Genomic DNA, 19,776 nt, shown 5'->3' on the forward strand with positions numbered 1-19,776 from the left:
GGGAATTTAAAATTACCCCGCTTGCCGGCGCGACAGGCCGGTGACGTGAGCGGTTCGCCCAATGAGGGCGAACCAGCTCCGTGACGTCACTGGCCCGCCCCCGGCCAGTGACGTGCCCACCCGCTGACGACGCGTGCGGTAAGCAACCGCAAGGCCAGGGAAAGCACCCGCTTTCCCTGAGCCTCAGTGCGCCTCAGCGAGCAAGCAGGGAGCATGGACTCAGCCTAATAGGTTCAGCGTCCCCATGTAGCAGAGGGACAGAATGCATCACCGAGAGGATGGACAGAATGCATCACCGAGAGGATGGACAGAGCCCATGGGCCCTAGGATTCTATCTCTGCCACAGTGTCACCCTGCTGTGGGAGGGTCAGACCCCATGGGATATAGGACTCTGTCAGTGTCACCCTGCTGTGGGAGGGTCAGACCCCATGGGATATAGGACTCTGTCAGTGTCACCCTGCTGTGGGAGGGTCAGACCCCATGGGATATAGGACTCTGTCAGTGTCACCCTGCTGTGGGAGGGTCAGACCCCATGGGATATAGGACTCTGTCAGTGTCACCCTGCTGTGGGAGGGTCAGACCCCATGGGATATAGGACTCTGTCAGTGTCACCCTGCTGTGGGAGGGTCAGACCCCATGGGCCATAGGACCAGTTTGTCATCCTGTTGTTGGAAGGACAGAGTCCGTGGGATTTAAGTCTCCTCTCGCCCCCTCTCGCGCACTGCATGCTGGGTAAAGTAGTCTCCGTCTCCTGCTCACAACACGCAGAGCGCAGACTTCATCTCCCGGCATGCCGCGCGGCCAGCAGGTTGCCAGGCGCCCCTGCCTCGCGCGGCGCCCGCCGGGACTTGTAGTTTCCCTTTGGCGTGCGCGGACGGTGGGCGGTGCCCTGGAGACTCCATGCCCCAGGTCTCTGTGCGGTGGCCGAACCCTGGAACGCACAGATACACGCCGCCTTCTAGCCTGAGCCATGCCGAGGGCCCGGAGAGCAGGCACGGCTGCCAAGAAGGGTCGCGGTGAGTCTGTAGCACCGGGAGGGAGGGGTATACTGTATGGGGTAGTTGAGGGTGTGCATGGGGCAGGACGGGTAGTTGGGGGTGTGCATGGGGCAGGAGGGGTAGTTGGGGTGTGCATGGGGCAGGAGGGGTAGTTGGGGGTATGCATGGGGTAGTTGGGGGTGTGTATGGGGTAGTTGAGGGTGTGTATGGGGCAGGAGGGGTAGTTGGGGGTGTATGGGGCAGGAGGGGTAGTTGGGGGGGTGTATCGGGCAGGAGGGGTAGTTGGGGGGTGTATGGGGCAGGAGGGGTAGTTGGGGGGTGTATGGGGCAGGAGGGATAGTTGGGGGTGTGCATGGGGCAGGAGGGGTAGTTGGGGGTGTGCATGGGGCAGGAGGGGTAGTTGGGGGTGTGCATGGGGCAGGAGGGGTAGTTGGGGGTGTGCATGGGGCAGGAGGGGTAGTTGAGGGTGTGTGCACGGGGCAGGAGGGGCAGTTGAGGGTGTGTGCACGGGGCAGGAGGGGCAATTGAGGGTGTGTGCACGGGGCAGGAGGGGCAGTTGAGGGTGTGTGCACGGGGCAGGAGGGGCAGTTGAGGGTGTGTGCACGGGGCAGGAGGGGCAGTTGAGGGTGTGTGCACGGGGCAGGAGGGGCAGTTGAGGGTGTGTGCACGGGGCAGGAGGGGCAGTTGAGGGTGTGTGCACGGGGCAGGAGGGGCAGTTGAGGGTGTGTGCACGGGGCAGGAGGGGCAGTTGAGGGTGTGTGCACGGGGCAGGAGGGGCAGTTGAGGGTGTGTGCACGGGGCAGGAGGGGCAGTTGAGGGTGTGTGCACGGGGCAGGAGGGGCAGTTGGGTGTGTGCACGGGGCAGGAGGGGCAGTTGGGTGTGTGCACGGGGCAGTTGGGGGTATAACATGGCATATGGTGACGCATGGGTAGCTGAAGGGGGGGGGTGACGCAGGTGGGAGTTTAATGTGTAAGGGGCAAGGTTTGGGCTGTGCCGGTGCCTTATTGCCCCAGGTTATATGGCAGGTGTGTGTGTGTGTATATATATATATATATATTTTAGTGACGATCATATGTATATCTGGGTGTCGCTGCCTGGAACCTGCTTGTATACCCTGTGCGGGTGTGTGCAGACCGAGGGGAGGACGCCAAACCTCATATGTATCCAGGGGGCGTATAAAGGATTTATCTCTTCTCTCCCAGTGTACGCACATAAACGTGTGTGTATCTATGTATGTGTACGCACATAAACGTGTGTGTATCTATGTATGTGTACGCACATAAACGTGTGTGTATCTATGTATGTGTACGCACATAAACGTGTGTGTATCTATGTATGTGTACGCACATAAACGTGTGTGTATCTATGTATGTGTACGCACATAAACGTGTGTGTATCTATGTATGTGTACGCACATAAACGTGTGTGTATCTATGTATGTGTACGCACATAAACGTGTGTGTATCTATGTATGTGTACGCACATAAACGTGTGTGTATCTATGTATGTGTACGCACATAAACGTGTGTGTATCTATGTATGTGTACGCACATAAACGTGTGTGTATCTATGTATGTGTACGCACATAAACGTGTGTGTATCTATGTATGTGTACGCACATAAACGTGTGTGTATCTATGTATGTGTACGCACATAAACGTGTGTGTATCTATGTATGTGTACGCACATAAACGTGTGTGTATCTATGTATGTGTACGCACATAAACGTGTGTGTATCTATGTATGTGTACGCACATAAACGTGTGTGTATCTATGTATGTGTACGCACATAAACGTGTGTGTATCTATGTATGTGTACGCACATAAACGTGTGTGTATCTATGTATGTGTACGCACATAAACGTGTGTGTGTGTATATCTATCTCTCTCTCATATATATATATATATATAGATATATATATATAGATATATATATATATCTCTCACACCTGTATTCCGATGTATTGAGGTCCGTTCGGCACCAGGTTTGCCAGGTCTCGAAGCCTAGTCCTTGACACACACACACTTGCCCCATCTCGCCCCCAGCCCGTGTGGCAGGCTCTCGCCCCCAGTGCCGTGTGGCAGGCTCTCGCCCCCAGTGCCGTGTGGCAGGCTCTCGCCCCCAGTGCCGTGTGGCAGGCTCTCGCCCCCAGTGCCGTGTGGCAGGCTCTCGCCCCCAGTGCCGTGTGGCAGGCTCTCGCCCCCAGTGCCGTGTGGCAGGCTCTCGCCCCCAGTGCCGTGTGGCAGGCTCTCGCCCCCAGTGCCGTGTGGCAGGCTCTCGCCCCCAGTGCCGTGTGGCAGGCTCTCGCCCCCAGTGCCGTGTGGCAGGCTCTCGCCCCCAGTGCCGTGTGGCAGGCTCTCGCCCCCAGTGCCGTGTGGCAGGCTCTCGCCCCCAGCCCGTGTGGCAGGCTCTCGCCCCCAGCCCGTGTGGCAGGCTCTCGCCCCCAGCCCGTGTGGCAGGCTCTCGCCCCCAGCCCGTGTGGCAGGCTCTCGCCCCCAGCCCGTGTGGCAGGCTCTCGCCCCCAGCCCGTGTGGCAGGCTCTCGCCCCCAGCCCGTGTGGCAGGCTCTCGCCCCCAGCCCGTGTGGCAGGCTCTCGCCCCCAGTGCCGTGTGGCAGGCTCTCGCCCCCAGCCCGTGTGGCAGGCTCTCGCCCCCAGCCCGTGTGGCAGGCTCTCGCCCCCAGCCCGTGTGGCAGGCTCTCGCCCCCAGCCCGTGTGGCAGGCTCTCGCCCCCAGCCCGTGTGGCAGGCTCGCCCCCAGCCCGTGTGGCAGGCTCTCGCCCCCAGCCCGTGTGGCAGGCTCTCGCCCCCAGTGCCGTGTGGCAGGGCTCTCGCCCCCAGTGCCGTGTGGCAGGCTCTCGCCCCCAGTGCCGTGTGGCAGGCTCTCGCCCCCAGTGCCGTGTGGCAGGCTCTCGCCCCCAGTGCCGTGTGGCAGGCTCTCGCCCCCAGTGCCGTGTGGCAGGCTCTCGCCCCCAGTGCCGTGTGGCAGGCTCTCGCCCCCAGTGCCGTGTGGCAGGCTCTCGCCCCCAGTGCCGTGTGGCAGGCTCTCGCCCCCAGTGCCGTGTGGCAGGCTCTCGCCCCCAGCCCGTGTGGCAGGCTCTCGCCCCCAGCCCGTGTGGCAGGCTCCTCGCCCCCAGCCCGTGTGGCAGGCTCTCGCCCCCAGCCCGTGTGGCAGGCTCTCGCCCCCAGCCCGTGTGGCAGGCTCTCGCCCCCAGCCCGTGTGGCAGGCTCTCGCCCCCAGCCCGTGTGGCAGGCTCTCGCCCCCAGCCCGTGTAGTATGCTCTCGCCCCCAGTCCGCGTGGCGGGCTCTCGTCCCATCTCGCCCCCAGTCCGCGTGGCGGGCTCTCGCCCCATCTCGCCCCCAGTCCGCGTGGCGGGCTCTCGCCCCATCTCGCCCCCAGTCCGCGTGGCGGGCTCTCGCCCCATCTCGCCCCCAGTCCGCGTGGCGGGCTCTCGCCCCATCTCGCCCCCAGTCCGCGTGGCGGGCTCTCGCCCCATCTCGCCCCCAGTCCGCGTGGCGGGCTCTCACTGCGTCACACCCCCGGCTCGTGTAGCGTGCTCTCGCCCCCAGTCCATGTAGCAGTCTCCCTCCCTCTCACCCACAGTCCGTGTCGCAGCCTCGCACCCCAGCACCTGCGCAGACTCCGCCAGCGATGATGATGCCAGCGATGTTCTCAGCCATTGCAGCAGCGCCAGTGAAGCGGCCAGCGTGGCAGAGGAGGGGACGGGTAAGTGTGTAACACAGCAGAGTCATGTCCCCCGGTGAGGCAGCAAGCGTGAGAAACCTGCGTGTACATACAGCAAGGGGCAGGACGAGCTGGCTCTGCACTGCACACTGCTCCCTTAGCTCTGCGCTGCTCCCTTAGCTCTGCGCTGCTCCCTTAGCTCTGCGCTGCTCCCTTAGCTCTGCGCTGCTCCCTTAGCTCTGCGCTGCTCCCTTAGCTCCCTTAGCTCTGCGCTGCCCGCTGCTCCCTTAGCTCTGCGCTGCCCGCCTGCTCCCTTAGCTCTGCGCTGCCCGCCTGCTCCCTTAGCTCTGCGCTGCCCGCCTGCTCCCTTAGCTCTGCGCTGCCCGCCTGCTCCCTTAGCTCTGCGCTGCCCGCCTGCTCCCGCTGCGCTGCCCGCCTGCTCCCTTAGCTCTGCGCTGCCCGCCTGCTCCCGCTGCGCTGCCCGCCTGCTCCCGCTGCGCTGCCCGCCTGCTCCCTTAGCTCTTTGCTGCGAGCTGAGTCTCTGTATAACACGCAGGCGGCGAGGGGCAGGATGAGCAGGCTCTGCAGGAGCAGAGGGAGGACAAGCTGAAGGAGGCGATTGACAGTCTGACGGACAAGAGGTGAGGCGCGTGTCCCTGCGCGCCCTGTCACTTTATCTCCCCGTGTCCCAAGCGCGATGTTAGATTGTAAGATCAGTGTACAGCGCTGCAGACCTTGTGTGCGCTATATGTGCTGGATCTGTGCGCGTCGCCCGTATTGTACGGATATGTTAGATTGTACACACGCACCCACACACGCACCCACACCATGCCGGTAACCCGCCTCTGCCCCCGCAGTGTGAAGACGCGTCAGGCCGCGCTGGGTAGCCTGCGGCTCGCCCTGTCCTCTCGGGTCCTCGGGGACTTTCTGACGGCGAGACGGGTCACCCTCACGGATGCTCTGGAGCGCTGCCTGAAGAAAGGTACCCACTAATAAACCTTGGGGGGGGGGAGGGAGGCACAGGTGACGGAGGCCACCTCGGGCTCGCTCTCTTTCTCGCTCGCTCTCTTTCTCGCTCGCTCTCTTTCTCGCTCGCTCTCTTGCTCGCTCGCTCTCTTTCTCGCTCGCTCTCTTTCTCGCTCGCTCTCTTGCTCGCTCGCTCTCTTGCTCGCTCGCTCTCTTGCTCGCTCGCTCTCTTTCTCGCTCGCTCTCTTTCTCGCTCGCTCTCTTTCTCGCTCGCTCTCTTTCTCGCTCGCTCTCTTTCTCGCTCGCTCTCTTTCTCGCTCGCTCTCTTTCTCGCTCGCTCTCTCTTTCTCGCTCTCTCTTTCTCGCTCTCTCTTTCTCGCTCGCTCGCTCTCTCGCTCGCTCTCTTTCTCTCTCGCTCGCTCTCTCGCTCGCTCTCTTTCTCTCTCGCTCGCTCTCTTTCTCGCTCGCTCTCTCTTTCTCGCTCGCTCTCTCTTTCTCGCTCGCTCTCTTTCTCGCTCGCTCTCTTTCTCGCTCGCCCGCTCTCTTGCTCTCTCGCTCGCTCTTTCTCGCTCGCTCTCGGACCCGGAGCAGCTCCCACAGGTTGTTGTCCTAGTGGTTAATGCGCTGGTCTCTGAAGTGAGGGTCCCCTGTGCTGTGTCGGCTGTTTAACCCTGCGAGTCCCGTGTTGCAGGTAAGGAGGAGGAGCAGTCTATCGCAGCCGCTGTCCTATCTCTGCTCTGTGTGCAGCTCGGCTCCGGCCCGGACGGGGAGGACGCGTTTCGCCGCCTGAAGCCCGTCCTGGTGAGCGTTCTCACCGACTCGTGCGCCGGAGTGGCTGCTCGGCAGAGTGTGAGTACGGAGAAAGGGGTGCTCGTCTCTCTCCACGCCTCCCCCCCCGTCTCCACGCCTCCCCCGTCTCTCTCCACGCCTCCCCCGTCTCTCTCCACGCCTCCCCCGTCTCTCTCCACGCCTCCCCGTCTCTCTCCACGCCTCCCCCCACGCCTCCCCGTCTCTCTCCACGCCTCCCCCGTCTCTCTCCACGCCTCCCCCGTCTCTCTCCACGCCTCCCCCGTCTCTCTCCACGCCTCCCCCCGTCTCTCTCCACGCCTCCCCCGTCTCTCTCCACGCCTCCCCCGTCTCTCTCCACGCCTCCCCCGTCTCTCTCCACGCCTCCCCCGTCTCTCTCCACGCCTCCCCCGTCTCTCTCCACGCCTCCCCCGTCTCTCTCCACGCCTCCCCCGTCTCTCTCCACGCCTCCCCCCGTCTCTCCACGCCTCCCCCGTCTCTCTCCACGCCTCCCCCCGTCTCTCTCCACGCCTCCCCCCGTCTCTCTCCACGCCTCCCCCCGTCTCTCTCCACGCCTCCCCCGTCTCTCTCCACGCCTCCCCCGTCTCTCTCCACGCCTCCCCCCGTCTCTCTCCACGCCTCCCCCCGTCTCTCTCCACGCCTCCCCCCGTCTCTCTCCACGCCTCCCCCGTCTCTCTCCACGCCTCCCCCGTCTCTCTCCACGCCTCCCCCGTCTCTCTCCACGCCTCCCCCCGTCTCTCTCCACGCCTCCCCCCGTCTCTCTCCACGCCTCCCCCCGTCTCTCTCCACGCCTCTCCCCGTCTCTCTCCACGCCTCTCCCCGTCTCTCTCCACGCCTCCCCCGTCTCTCTCTACGCTTCCCCCGTCTCTCTCCACGCCTCCCCCCCACTCTCTCCACGCCTTCCCCCCCCACTCTCTCTCCACGCCTTCCCCCCCACTCTCTCTCCGCGCCTTCCCCCCCACTCCCTCTCCGCGCCTTCCCCCCCACTCTCTCTCCGCGCCTTCCCCCCCACTCTCTCTCCGCCCCTTCCCCCCCACTCTCTCCGCGCCTCCCCCCCTCCTCTCTCTCCGCGCCTCCCCCCCTCCTCTCTCTCCGCGCTTCCCCCCCTCCTCTCTCTCCGCGCCTCCCCCCCTCCTCTCTCTCCGCGCCTCCCCCCCTCCTCTCTCTCCGCGCCTCCCCCCTCCTCTCTCTCCGCGCCTCCCCCCTCCTCTCTCTCCGCGCCTCCCCCCCTCCTCTCTCTCCGCGCCTCCCCCCTCCTCTCTCTCCGCGCCTCCCCCCCTCCTCTCTCTCCGCGCCTCCCCCCTCCTCTCTCTCCGCGCCTCCCCCCCCTCCTCTCTCTCCGCGCCTCCCCCCCTCCTCTCTCTCCGCGCCTCCCCCCCTCCTCTCTCTCCGCGCCTCCCCCCCTCCTCTCTCTCCGCGCCTCCCCCCCTCCTCTCTCTCCGCGCCTCCCCCCCTCCTCTCTCTCCGCGCCTCCCCCCCTCCTCTCGCTCCGCGCCTCCCCCCCTCCTCTCGCTCCGCGCCTCCCCCCCTCCTCTCTCTCCGCGCCTCCCCCCCTCCTCTCTCTCCGCGCCTCCCTCCCCCCCCCCTGTAGCTCACTCTCCGCGCCTCCCCCCCGGTGGCTCACTCTCCGCCTCGGCTCTCTCCTCACCTCCCCCGTCTCTCTCCCCCTGCAGTGTGCCTCCGCTCTGGGGATGTCCTGTTATATTGCGGCTGCCGACGTTGAGGTAACCCGTCTCTCCGTGCTGCCCAGAGGGCAGACCCTCTGCTAACAGAAGCCCCCCCAGACTCTGGGTCTGTGCCCTACCTGATCTCTCTCTCTGCCTACCAGGACCTGCTCTCCAGCCTCTGCTGCCTGGAGGGGATTTTCAGCCCCTGTTACTCAGACTGCGCTGCCCCCCAAACTACCCCCCTCCCTGCCCAGCAAGGTCTGCTCTGCTGTGCCATCCAGTCCTGGGCGCTCTTACTCACCATTTGCCCGGCCACCCGCATCCAGAAGGTGTTGGCAAGGTGAGTGTCTGCTGGGGCCACTTATTACAGGAATAGAGCGCGTGGCTGTGTGAGGGGGAGGCTGACACTGCCACTGCCCGTGCTGTATCTGTGCTGTGTATACATGGTGTAGCTGTGTATGTGAGAGGGAGACTGGCACTACCGCTGCCCGCGCTGTATCTGTGCTGTGTATACATGGTGTAGCTGTGTATGTGAGAGGGAGACTGGCACTACCGCTGCCCGTGCTGTATCTGTGCTGTGTATACATGGTGTAGTTGTGTATGTGAGAGGGAGGCTGGCACTGCCGCTGCCCGTGCTGTATCTGTGCTGTGTATGTGAGAGGGAGACTGGCACTGCCACTGCCCGCGTTGTACCTGTGCTGTGTATACATGGTGTAGCGGTGTGTGTGAGGGGAGGCTGGCACTGCCGCTGCCCGCGCTGTATCTGTGCTGTGTATACATGGTGTAGCTGTGTATGTGAGAGGGAGACTGGCACTGCCACTGCCCGCGCTGTATCTGTGCTGTGTATGTGAGAGGGAGACTGGCACTGCCACTGCCCGCGTTGTATCTGTGCTGTGTATACATGGTGTAGCTGTGTATGTGAGAGGGAGACTGGCACTGCCGCTGCCCGCGCTGTATCTGTGCTGTGTTTACATGGTGTAGTTGTGTATGTGAGAGGGAGACTGGCACTACCGCTGCCCGTGCTGTATCTCTGCTGTGTATACATGGTGTAGTTGTGTATGTGAGAGGGAGACTGGCACTGCCGCTGCCCGCGCTGTATCTGTGCTGTGTATACATGGTGTAGCTGTGTATGTGAGAGGGAGACTGGCACTGCCGCTGCCCGCGCTGTATCTGTGCTGTGTATACATGGTGTACTGTGTATGTGAGAGGGAGACTGGCACTGCCGCTGCCCGTGCTGTACCTGTGCTGTGTATACATGGTGTAGTTGTGTATGTGAGAGGGAGACTGGCACTGCCGCTGCCAGCGCTGTACCTGTGCTGTGTATACATGGTGTAGCTGTGTATGTGAGAGGGAGGCTGGCACTGCCGCTGCCCGCGCTGTATCTGTGTTGTGTATGTGAGAGGGAGGCTGGCACTGACACTGCCCGCGCTGTATCTGTGCTGTGTATACATGGTGTAGCTGTGTATGTGAGAGGGAGACTGGCACTGCCGCTGCCAGCGCTGTACCTGTGCTGTGTATACATGGTGTAGCTGTGTATGTGAGAGGGAGACTGCCACTGCCCGCGCTTTATCTGTGCTGTGTATACATGATGTAGCGGTGTATGTGAGAGGGAGGCTGGCACTGCCGCTGCCCGTGCTGTATCTGTGCTGTGTATACATGGTGTAGGAGTGTGTGTGAGAGGGAGACTGGCACTGCCGCTGCCCGCGCTGTACCTGTGCTGTGTATACATGGTGTAGCTGTGTGTGAGAGGGAGACTGGCACTGCCACTGCCCGCGCTGTATCTGTGCTGTGTATACATGGTGCAGCTGTGTATGTGAGAGGGAGGCTGGCACTACCGCTGCCCGTGCTGTATCTGTGCTGTGTATACATGGTGTAGCTGTGTATGTGAGAGGGAGACTGGCACTGCCGCTGCCCGCGCTGTATCTGTGCTGTGTATACATGGTGTAGCTGTGTATGTGAGAGGGAGGCTGGCACTGCCCGTGCTGTACCTGTGCTGTGTATACATGGTGTAGCTGTGTATGTGAGAGGGAGACTGGCACTGCTGCTGCCCGCGCTGTATCTGTGCTGTGTATACATGGTGTTGCGATGTGTGAGAGGGGAGGCTGGCACTGCCACTGCCCGCGCTGTACCTGTGCTGTGTATACATGGTGTAGCTGTGTATGTGAGAGGGAGGCTGGCACTGCCGCTGCCCGCGCTGTGTATACATGGTGTACCTGTGTATGTGAGAGGGAGGCTGGCACTGCCGCTGCCCGCGCTGTATCTGTGCTGTGTATACATGGTGTAGCGGTGTGTGAGGGGAGGCTGGCACTGCCACTGCCCGCGCTGTATCTGTGCTGTATATACATGGTGTAGCTGTGTGAGAGGGAGGCTGGCACTGACACTGCCCGCGCTGTATCTGTGCTGTGTATACATGGTGTAGCTGTGTGAGAGGGAGGCTGGCACTGCCACTGCCCGCGCTGTATCTGTGCTGTGTATGTGAGAGGGAGGCTGGCACTGCCGCTGCCCGTGCTGTATCTGTGCTGTGTATACATGGTGTAGCTGTGTATGTGAGAGGGAGGCTGGCACTGCCACTGCCCGTGCTGTATCTGTGCTGTATATACATGGTGTAGGAGTGTGTGTGAGGGGAGAATGGCACTGCCACTGCCCGCGCTGTATCTGTGCTGTGTATGTGAGAGGGAGGCTGGCACTGCCGCTGCCCGTGCTGTATCTGTGCTGTGTATACATGGTGTAGCTGTGTGTGTGAGGGGTGACTGGCACTGCCACTGCCCGCGCTGTATCTGTGCTGTGTATACATGGTGTAGTAGTGTGTGTGAGGGAGACTGGCACTGCCACTGCCCGTGCTGTATCTGTGCTGTGTATACATGTTGTAGCTGTGTATGTGAGAGGGAGACTGGCACTGCCACTGCCCGCGCTGTATCTGTGCTGTGTATACATGGTGTAGCTGTGTATGTGAGAGGGAGGCTGGCACTGCCCGTGCTGTACCTGTGCTGTGTATACATGGTGTAGCTGTGTATGTGAGAGGTAGACTGGCACTGCCGCTGCCCGTGCTGTGTATACATGTTGTAGCTGTGTATGTGAGGGGGAGGCTGGCACTGCCGCTGCCCGTGCTGTATCTGTGCTGTGTATACATGGTGTAGGAGTGTGTGTGAGGGGTGACTGGCAGCCACTGCCCGCGCTGTATCTGTGCTGTGTATGTGAGAGGAAGGCTGGCACTGCCGCTGCCCGCGCTGTACCTGTGCTGTGTATGTGAGAGGAAGGCTGGCACTGCCGCTGCCCGCGCTGTATCTGTGCTGTGTATACATGGTGTAGCGGTGTATGTGAGAGGGAGGCTGGCACTGCCCGCGCTGTATCTGTGCTGTGTATACATGGTGTAGCTGTGTATGTGAGGGGAGGCTGGCACTGCCACTGCCCGTGCTGTATCTGTGCTGTGTATACATGGTGTAGCGGTGTATGTGAGAGGGAGACTGGCACTGCCACTGCCCGTGCTGTGTATGTGAGAGGGAGGCTGGCACTACAGCTGCCCGCGCTGTATCTGTGCTGTGTATACATGGTGTAGCTGTGTATGTGAGAGGGAGACTGGCACTGCCGCTGCCCGCGCTGTATCTGTGCTGTGTATACATGGTGTAGCTGTGTATGTGAGAGGGAGACTGGCACTGCCACTGCCCGCATTTAGTCTCTTACCCCTCCCCCTAGTCACCTGCCCCGTCTGCCCGGCGTTCTGTCCAGTGAGAGCGTGAGTCTGCGCATCGCGGCCGGAGAGAGTCTCGCCCTCCTGTATGAGCTGGGCCGTGATCTCCAGGTAAGAACCACAAGCAAGGGTGCGGGCAGAGAAACTATTACCTCCCCTCTTCATATCCCAATCTCCCCCCCTCCAACCCCCTCAATGATCTCTCCCCCCGCCCCCTCTATCTGTTCCTTTCCACATGTCTCTCACCCTCTCTCTCTCACCCCTCTCTCTCTCACCCTCTCTCTCATCACCCCTCTCTCTCTCCCCCTCTCCTCTCACCCCCTCTCTCTCTCTCACCCCCCTCTCTCTCTCACCCCCTCTCTCTCTCTCATCCCCCTCTCTCTCACCCCCTCTCTCCCTCTCTCTCTCTCACCCCCTCTCTCTCTCTCTCTCTCTCTCACCCCCTCTCTCTCTCTCTCTCACCCCCTCTCTCTCTCTCTCTCTCTCCCCCTCTCTCTCCCTCTCTCTCTCTCTCTCTCTTCTCTCTCTCTCTCTCTCTCTCTCTCTCTCTCTCTCTCACCTCTTACCTCACTCTCACCTCTTACCTCTCTCTCACCTCTTACCTCTCTCTCACCTCTACCTCTCTCTCACCTCTTACCTCTCTCGCACCCCCTCTCTCTCACCCCCCTCTCTCTCACCCCCCTCTCTCTCTCACCCCCCTCTCTCTCACCCCCCTCTCTCTCACCCCCCTCTCTCTCACCCCCCTCTCTCTCACCCCCCCTCTCTCTCACCCCCCCCTCTCTCTCTTACCCCCCCCTCTCTCTCTCACCCCCCCTCTCTCTCACACCCCCCCCTCTCTCTCACCCCCCTCTCTCTCTCTCACCCCCCTCTCTCTCTCTCACCCCCCTCTCTCTCTCTCAACCCCTCTCTCTCTCTCACCCCCCTCTCTCTCTCTCACCCCCTCTCTCTCTCTCACCCCCCTCTCTCTCTCTCTCACCCCCCTCTCTCTCTCTCTCACCCCCCTCTCTCTCTCTCACCCCCCTCTCTCTCTCTCACCCCCCCTCTCTCTCTCTCACCCCCCCTCTCTCTCTCTCACCCCCCCTCTCTCTCTCTACCCCCCCTCTCTCTCTCTCACCCCCCCTCTCTCTCTCTCACCCCCCTCTCTCTCTCTCTCTCTCTCTCCCCCCCTCTCTCTCTCTCATCCCCCTCTCTCTCACCCCCTCTCTCCCTCTCTCTCTCTCACCCCCCCTCTCTCTCACCCCCCCTCTCTCACCCCCCCTCTCTCACCTCTCTCTCTCTCACCCCCTCTCTCTCACCCCCCTCTCTCACCTCTCTCTCTCTCTCACCCCCCCTCTCTCTCTCTCACCCCCTCTCTCTCTCTCACCCCCCTCTCTCTCTCTCACCCCCTCTCTCTCTCTCACCCCCTCTCTCTCTCTCTCTCTCTCACCTCTTACCTCTCTCTCACCTCTTACCTCTCTCACCTCTTACCTCTCTCACCTCTTACCTCTCTCACCTCTTACCTCTCTCTCACCTCTTACCTCTCTCTCACCTCTTACCTCTCTCTAACCCCTCTCTCTCTCACCTCTTACCTCTCTCTAACCCCTCTCTCTCTCACCCCCTCTCTCTCTCTCACACCCCCCCTCTCTCTCTCTCACCCCCCTCTCTCTCTCTCACCCCCCTCTCTCTCTCTCACCCTCTCTCTCTCACCCTCTCTCTCTCTCACCCCCTCTCTCTCTCTCTCACCCCCCCTCTATCACCTCTCTCTATTTCACCCCCCTCTCTCTCACCTCTCTCTCTTTCACCCCCCTCTCTCTCACCCCCCTCTCTCTCTCTCTCTCACCCCCCTCTCTCTCACCCCCCTCTCTCTCTCTCACCCCCCTCTCTCTCTCTCTCCCCCCCTCTCTCACCTCTCTCTCTTTCACCCCCCCTCTCTCACCTCTCTCTCTCTCACCCCCCCTCTCTCTCTCTCACCCCCCCTCTCTCTCACCTCCCCTCTCTCTCTCTCTCACCCCCTTCTCTCTCTCCCTCTCTCTCACACCCCCCTCCATCCCCCTCGCTGCAGGAGGATTTCTTCTATGATGACGCAGACGCGCTGTGTGTGACGCTGAAGGCTCTGGCCACGGACAGCAACAAGTACGAGCAAAGACCGATCGTCGCAAGCAGCGCTCCATCTTCCGGGACGTCCTGCACTACATCGAGGTGAGGGTCAAGTACTCGCAAACTCAGCCGTGGCAGATTCGCTGACCTCCGACCTGTCACGCAGCGCTCATCCCTCTCCCCCTCTCCCGGCTGCAGAGCGAGGAGTGTCAGGAGGAGACGATAAAGTTTGGGTTGGAGGTGATGTACGTGGACAGCTGGGTGCGCAGGAGAACGTACAGCGCGTTCAAGGAGACGCTGGGCTCCGGCGTGCGGCATCACTTACAGGTAACGCCCCCCCCCCCCCCCCTCCCCCCCGGGGCTGCCCGCTGAGACTCCACCCACGTACACAATGCCCTCCTGGGGCTGCCCTCTGAGAAACAACCCACGTACACACGAGTCTCTCTCCCCCCCCTTCCAGCAGGGAGGGCGTGGGGGGCTCTTTGCACCCCCTCGGTCTTCTTGCTGCTCACTGACCACAGTCTAACACCTCCCCCATCCTCTCTCACCCCTCTCTCTTCCCCCCCCCCTCTCTCTCTCTCTTTGTCCCCCCTCCCCCCCCCCCCCCTCTTTCTCTCTCGTTGGTATAATGAGGTTCTGCGAGATATCTTCTCCCTGGGATCCCCCTCATACTGGACGCGGCAGCCATTAAGCCAGCAAAGCCTCCCGGATAGAGAAGGTACGTGAGCAAGAACCTGCTGGCATGTACAGGAGTGCCGAGTATGACTGCACACTTTCTCTATTCATAGCTTACAAACACTTTTTTTTTTTTAAATGATCACTTACTCCTAAAGCGCCAACATATACCGCAGCGTGTCAAGTGAGCTTTTTTCATACCGTGGCCTCCCCCCCCCCCCCCCCCCCCCCCCGTCCACGAAATGTCTGATTATTCCACACGGAAGACACGGCAGGAAAAAAAGGGCGTAAGAAGTATACGCGTCCAGGGACGATTCATTGCGCACTTTGAGAATCTTGTTGCTTTATTCACGAAAAACGGAATAAGAAGAAATGGTCGCACAGCCCGTACAATAGCTGCTTAGTGTTATTATATAGTGCAACATATAACCAGTGCAGCGTAGTGGGAAATAGAATCCCTGACCGTACCATAGCTGCTTAGTGTTATTATATAGTGCAACATATAACCCAGTGCAGGGTAGTGGGAAACAGGATCCTGACCGTGCAATTAATAAAACCTCGTCAAGAGGATAATCTGCTATAGAACTTGCAAGACGGCGAAAGAGCATTCCCCGGTGTTTGTCATTCACCGGTTTGTGCCGGGGGTAAGGGAAGCACCTAGATCGGATTGATCTAAGGGAAGGGGCTAGGAGCCCCGAAATGTTGCCCCCCCTTATTCCCCTGTTGTATCCTCCTCCTTTCCCTTGTCTCCCCTTCCTAGTGCATTTTTTTCCCCTCCTTATGTTTGTATATTTTGTGACACAGTATTGTATATTTTTTTTTTTAATTATTTAGCCTATTCGGTACCCTGGATATATGGAGATGTTTGCTCCATGTAGCGTTCAATATAAAGACTATATATTTTTTGCAAAACCTTTTTGACAATTTATTACAATCGTATTCTCATTGTGTGCGGGGGGAACATAACCCCATACATTCTTCTGTGTATAACAAAACCTCCTAAAACCAGTCCTGTTTGGAGCCCCCCCCCCTGTAAGGAGGCGGTGGGTGATGTCACTGACCGCGCGGCGCAGGTAACAGTGTAACGCTGTGTAGTTTCTGTTCTATGGCATTACCGTGCCGGAGGGGGGTGACGCGCTGTGATGTCATCGCGCTGTTTCTAATCTCTCGCTGTCTCCCCCTCCCCAGCACATGTTCAACTCGGCCGCCTTCAAAGCCAGAACGAAAGCGAGGAGCAAAGTCCGTGACAAGCGCGCCGACATCCTATAACCCACAGCACCCGTTCCCTCCCACGCCAGCCACTGTGACGCGGCCATCCGCGCGCCAGGACCGACCCGCTCTAAGCGGGAGGGGGTCCATTTTACAGACACTGGCTTTATATATTTAAAATCGCAGCCGACAGAAATAAAACACGCGGAGCGCCTCGGCCCCGCCCTGTGCAGAGAAGCGCTTAAAATGCGCCGGACACTGCAAATCCCGGAATAATGGCGTTCAGCGCTTTTATCAGAACCATTTTAATTCAGATGCTGGTTAGACTGCGAGTGGCCTGGTGCTCTGTAGGATGCAAATGCTCTGCAGGACTCTACCCTAAGGTGCTCTGCACTACAACAAATGCTCTGCATTACTCCACCCTGAGCCTATGCAGGACGTCATCCTGAAATGCTCTGCAGGACACGACATGCTCTGCAGTAGTCCACCATGAGACGCTCTGCAGGACTATCCTGAGACAGACTGCAGGACACGATAGGAAATGCTCTGCGTGCCTTCACCCTCAGATGCTCTGCACTGCGAGACTGTATTGGAGCGACGCTCTGCGGGTTCTCCGCCCCCAGAGATCGGTTTTAACCTGTGAAGTTCAGAATAAAATAGAACAGATTTTAGTGGGTATCGCGATGTGCACGTCAACAAAACCCGGGGGAAGGAAGTGGCACGGCTCCGGCAGGGAGGGGTTAATGCAGGCTCTCTTATTTTGGGAGATACGTGTTGGCCAAGTTAACCCCTTCACTTCTGTAAGGCACCACAGCGAGACCAGTGGTGCTGGCAGGGAAGGGGTTAATACTGCAAGGTCATTGAGCCCCCCCTTCACTGTGCACAGCCTGGCACCACCCCCCCCCCCCCTTTGTGGCATGCTGCTCCCCATGTCTCCTCTTCTCCCCCTCCCCCATATGTGGCACACTGCTCCCATGTCTCCTTCCCCCATATGTGCCACACTGCTCCCCATGTCTCCTCCCCCCTTTGTGGCACGCTGCTCCCATCCCCATGTCTCCTCCCCCCCCTGTAATTTGCTGCGTGAAACACACCGTGATTTCTCTGTATTTTATACGTTGAAGATTTTGGGGAAACGTCAAAATGAGCGAATTAAAAATAAACTCCGACATCTTTAATGTGTCCGTCGTTCCACAGGGGGGATCCCTGCCCCGGAAGCTTACAATCTAAGTGCTAACAGAGACGGCAGGGGAGGGAATAAGTGCAGTACATGTCAGTGCCTGGTCTTGATGGTGGGTAAGCACGGTAGATGGCAGTGCCTGTCCTTTGATGGTGGGTAGGAGCAGTGCCTGGCCTTGATGGTGGGTAAGTGCAGTAGCTGGCAGTGCCTGGCCTTGATGGTGGGTAAGTGCAGTAGATGGCAGTGCTTGGCCACAATGGTTGGTTGGAGTGACTGTGTGTGGGACAGTAGCCAGGAGTCCAGGCTAATGAAATGCTTAATGTAAGAGGTGAGTTTTAAGGTTTGATTAAAGGTGGGGAGAAGGTGCTTGGCGTATACATAGTGTGAGGGAGTCCCACAGGTAAGGAGCAGTGAGGGAAAAGGGGTTGAGGCAAGAGAGCAGTAGAGGTGAAAGGGTTGGAGAGGACAGTTATGGGGATGGCGTAGGAGACTAACGTGTGTGTGTGTCAAAGGTTAGTACACACGGCTATGTAGCTGATCCAATCTTCAGCTGGGCAAGGTCCCTCGCATAACATCTCCCCTCAATCCGTCACAATAGAGATCTCTAACCGCTTCCACCACCAAAGAGTTATCAAATATTAATTTGCAGAGTCTTTGGTCCCTGTTTACTTAAGAAAATAAGCAGTTTAACACACTGTTGTAGCAAAATGTGGCCAAAAATGTAAATGACTACAAAACGTGCAAGTTCAATCAGCCCCCTGTCGTTACCTATTAAAGTTTATATTTAACATGCAAAACGACAGTGCTTAGTTTCCAGGAAGATTATTACAAAGACGTACAGACCGTGACCAATAGAAACCCCTAACTTTAGTTACCAAACCGTTATTAGATTTCGCCTCAACGTGTCGTGAGTGAGAATGAGATTTCACGGGTCGAGGTGCCATAAAATGCTCCCTTGGTTAAAATCGAATTCTTCGTCACTATTCTGGATCCAGGCTCACTTGTAGCAGGTCAGAAGATCATGAAGCTTAACCCGTCCCCCTTTTTTAAAGCACACAAAGGCCTTCTATTTTCTTCAACTTTGAGCGGGGTTAACGGAAATCTAAAAGTACTTTCATGTAGATTGTGATAGGAAATGCCTCTTGTCTGGGAATTAGCCTTTGTGAGATGAAGGTGCCTTGTTATGAGGGGAAGGTGAAAAGGAATCCCTTTCTAAGGGAGCAGTGGAAGATGTGTCTGCTGATGAAGAGAGCTCACTTTCCTTTCCAGACAGGAATAAGCCAAGGGCAAAACAATATACCGAGAAGGGCAGGGGGAGAGGGCTAAACAAATCTCAACTATGATCATTGGGAGGTTGCCAGGGCAACTGACTAGTGGCATCTGGAAAAAGTAATATGTAACAGCTATGTTGCAATATACACAGGAGCACATGCTGCTTGGAACAGGGGAAAACATGCAACTTTCTCTGGGGAGAGCAGGCAGTGTGAGAGCAGAAAAAATGTACAGAAAATATACAATCCTGTTCCAGGACAGTCACAAATGCAAGCTTTTTATCCTCAAAACCCTTCTGCCTTTCAAACAGAATAAGACCACCTTATTGGGTGGGTTCCTACCCCTCTCCTTAATCTCTCCTAGTGACATTTTTATGGCTAAAGGGGAAAGACTTTTAAAAATGGCCTGAATATATAAAATGACATGCATGCCGTCTTCCCTGATTCGTCTGTGTACTTAATAAGCACGTCTGGGTAGAAAACTTTTGGGCTTTAAACGCTGCGTTTTAGTGATAAATGGATCTAACACATGCAGTTTAAGCAGTCACTATTTTTTATAAAGCAAATGAACTGCTGAATGTAGAAATATATATTTTGTCATTTTATTGCGCTTCATGGCGAGATACAAGAGCGCTTTTATTTCTAGTGAAGACCTGTTTGTCACTGCTCTGTTACTCACGTGGGGATATTGCAGGAAAGTGGGGTTCCTGTGACGCTGAGTCTCACGGTAGACCAGGTCTTTTAACACCATTTATTTTTAAGGGATCACAATCACAGGGCAAAACAAGGCAGTGAAAAAATGAGGTTTATTTTGGATAAATCCTTGGAAACACACAAGAATACAAAATTATACACCCTTACGGGAGTCTGGGGAATGAGAACTACATTTCCTAGGAGTAGAGACCCACTTCAAATGGGTTAACTCTGTCTGCTTCAGGATAGAGTGCTGCACATAACAGCCACTCTGACATGAACCTCCAGCTGGTCACAATCCAACTCCGCACTCCTTCCCAGAGTGTCTCTCAGATGGTCCTGTCCACACTCCTTCCCAGGGTGGACTTCAGATGGATTGATCAGCAGTGTTCCTTATACTGTATACTCCTTGGTGGCTATCCTTTAACTTGAGCAAGGCAGCTAGCCAAGAGAAACAGTGCCTGGGGCTCAGACCTGATAACTTTAACTAATCCCCTACCTTTGCTTCTGATCTATTTCTATGGAGAGCTTCAACTCCGTGAATTACTTAGTCTTTCTCCATAGACATGACAGTAACAGTGGAATATCTATAATATCTATTACTTTCTTGCATGTTAATTCCATCACATCACAATACCAGGTATCTAATCTGGGAGGAATTGCTAACACAGGTATAAATACAGACATAAGGTACTTATGTAAAAGACAGGATTTAGAATTAAAGCTAGCCCAAATCACATCACAGAACAATGTTGATTCACTGGGGATTGTATTTACAGGGAATAAAGAATACAGGCTTTGAAATACATTCCCTGTTCTCTCCCAGATATTAAATTACATTTGGCTGAATAAGCCTTACATAGC

At 57.9% G+C, this 19,776-nt stretch overlaps 1 protein-coding gene across 1 annotated transcript; it reads left to right on the forward strand.

Moving 5' to 3' along the window:
• The first annotated feature begins 832 nt into the window (after nt 1-832).
• Nucleotides 833-16,946, forward strand: IFRD2 (interferon related developmental regulator 2). Its single transcript, XM_075574174.1, is given in 15 exon segments — nt 833-1,016; nt 4,603-4,725; nt 5,240-5,324; nt 5,541-5,665; nt 6,341-6,498; nt 8,130-8,180; nt 8,285-8,463; nt 11,817-11,922; nt 13,853-13,925; nt 13,928-13,989; nt 14,086-14,213; nt 14,511-14,545; nt 14,548-14,577; nt 14,580-14,605; nt 15,751-16,946. Coding segments are annotated over 15 exon segments (1,308 nt in total). The 5' UTR covers nt 833-970; the 3' UTR covers nt 15,832-16,946.
• The last annotated feature ends 2,830 nt before the right edge of the window (nt 16,947-19,776 follow it).

The sequence above is a fragment of the Ascaphus truei genome, chromosome 17 (assembly GCF_040206685.1).
Source record: "Ascaphus truei isolate aAscTru1 chromosome 17, aAscTru1.hap1, whole genome shotgun sequence".
Lineage (NCBI taxonomy): Eukaryota > Metazoa > Chordata > Amphibia > Anura > Ascaphidae > Ascaphus > Ascaphus truei.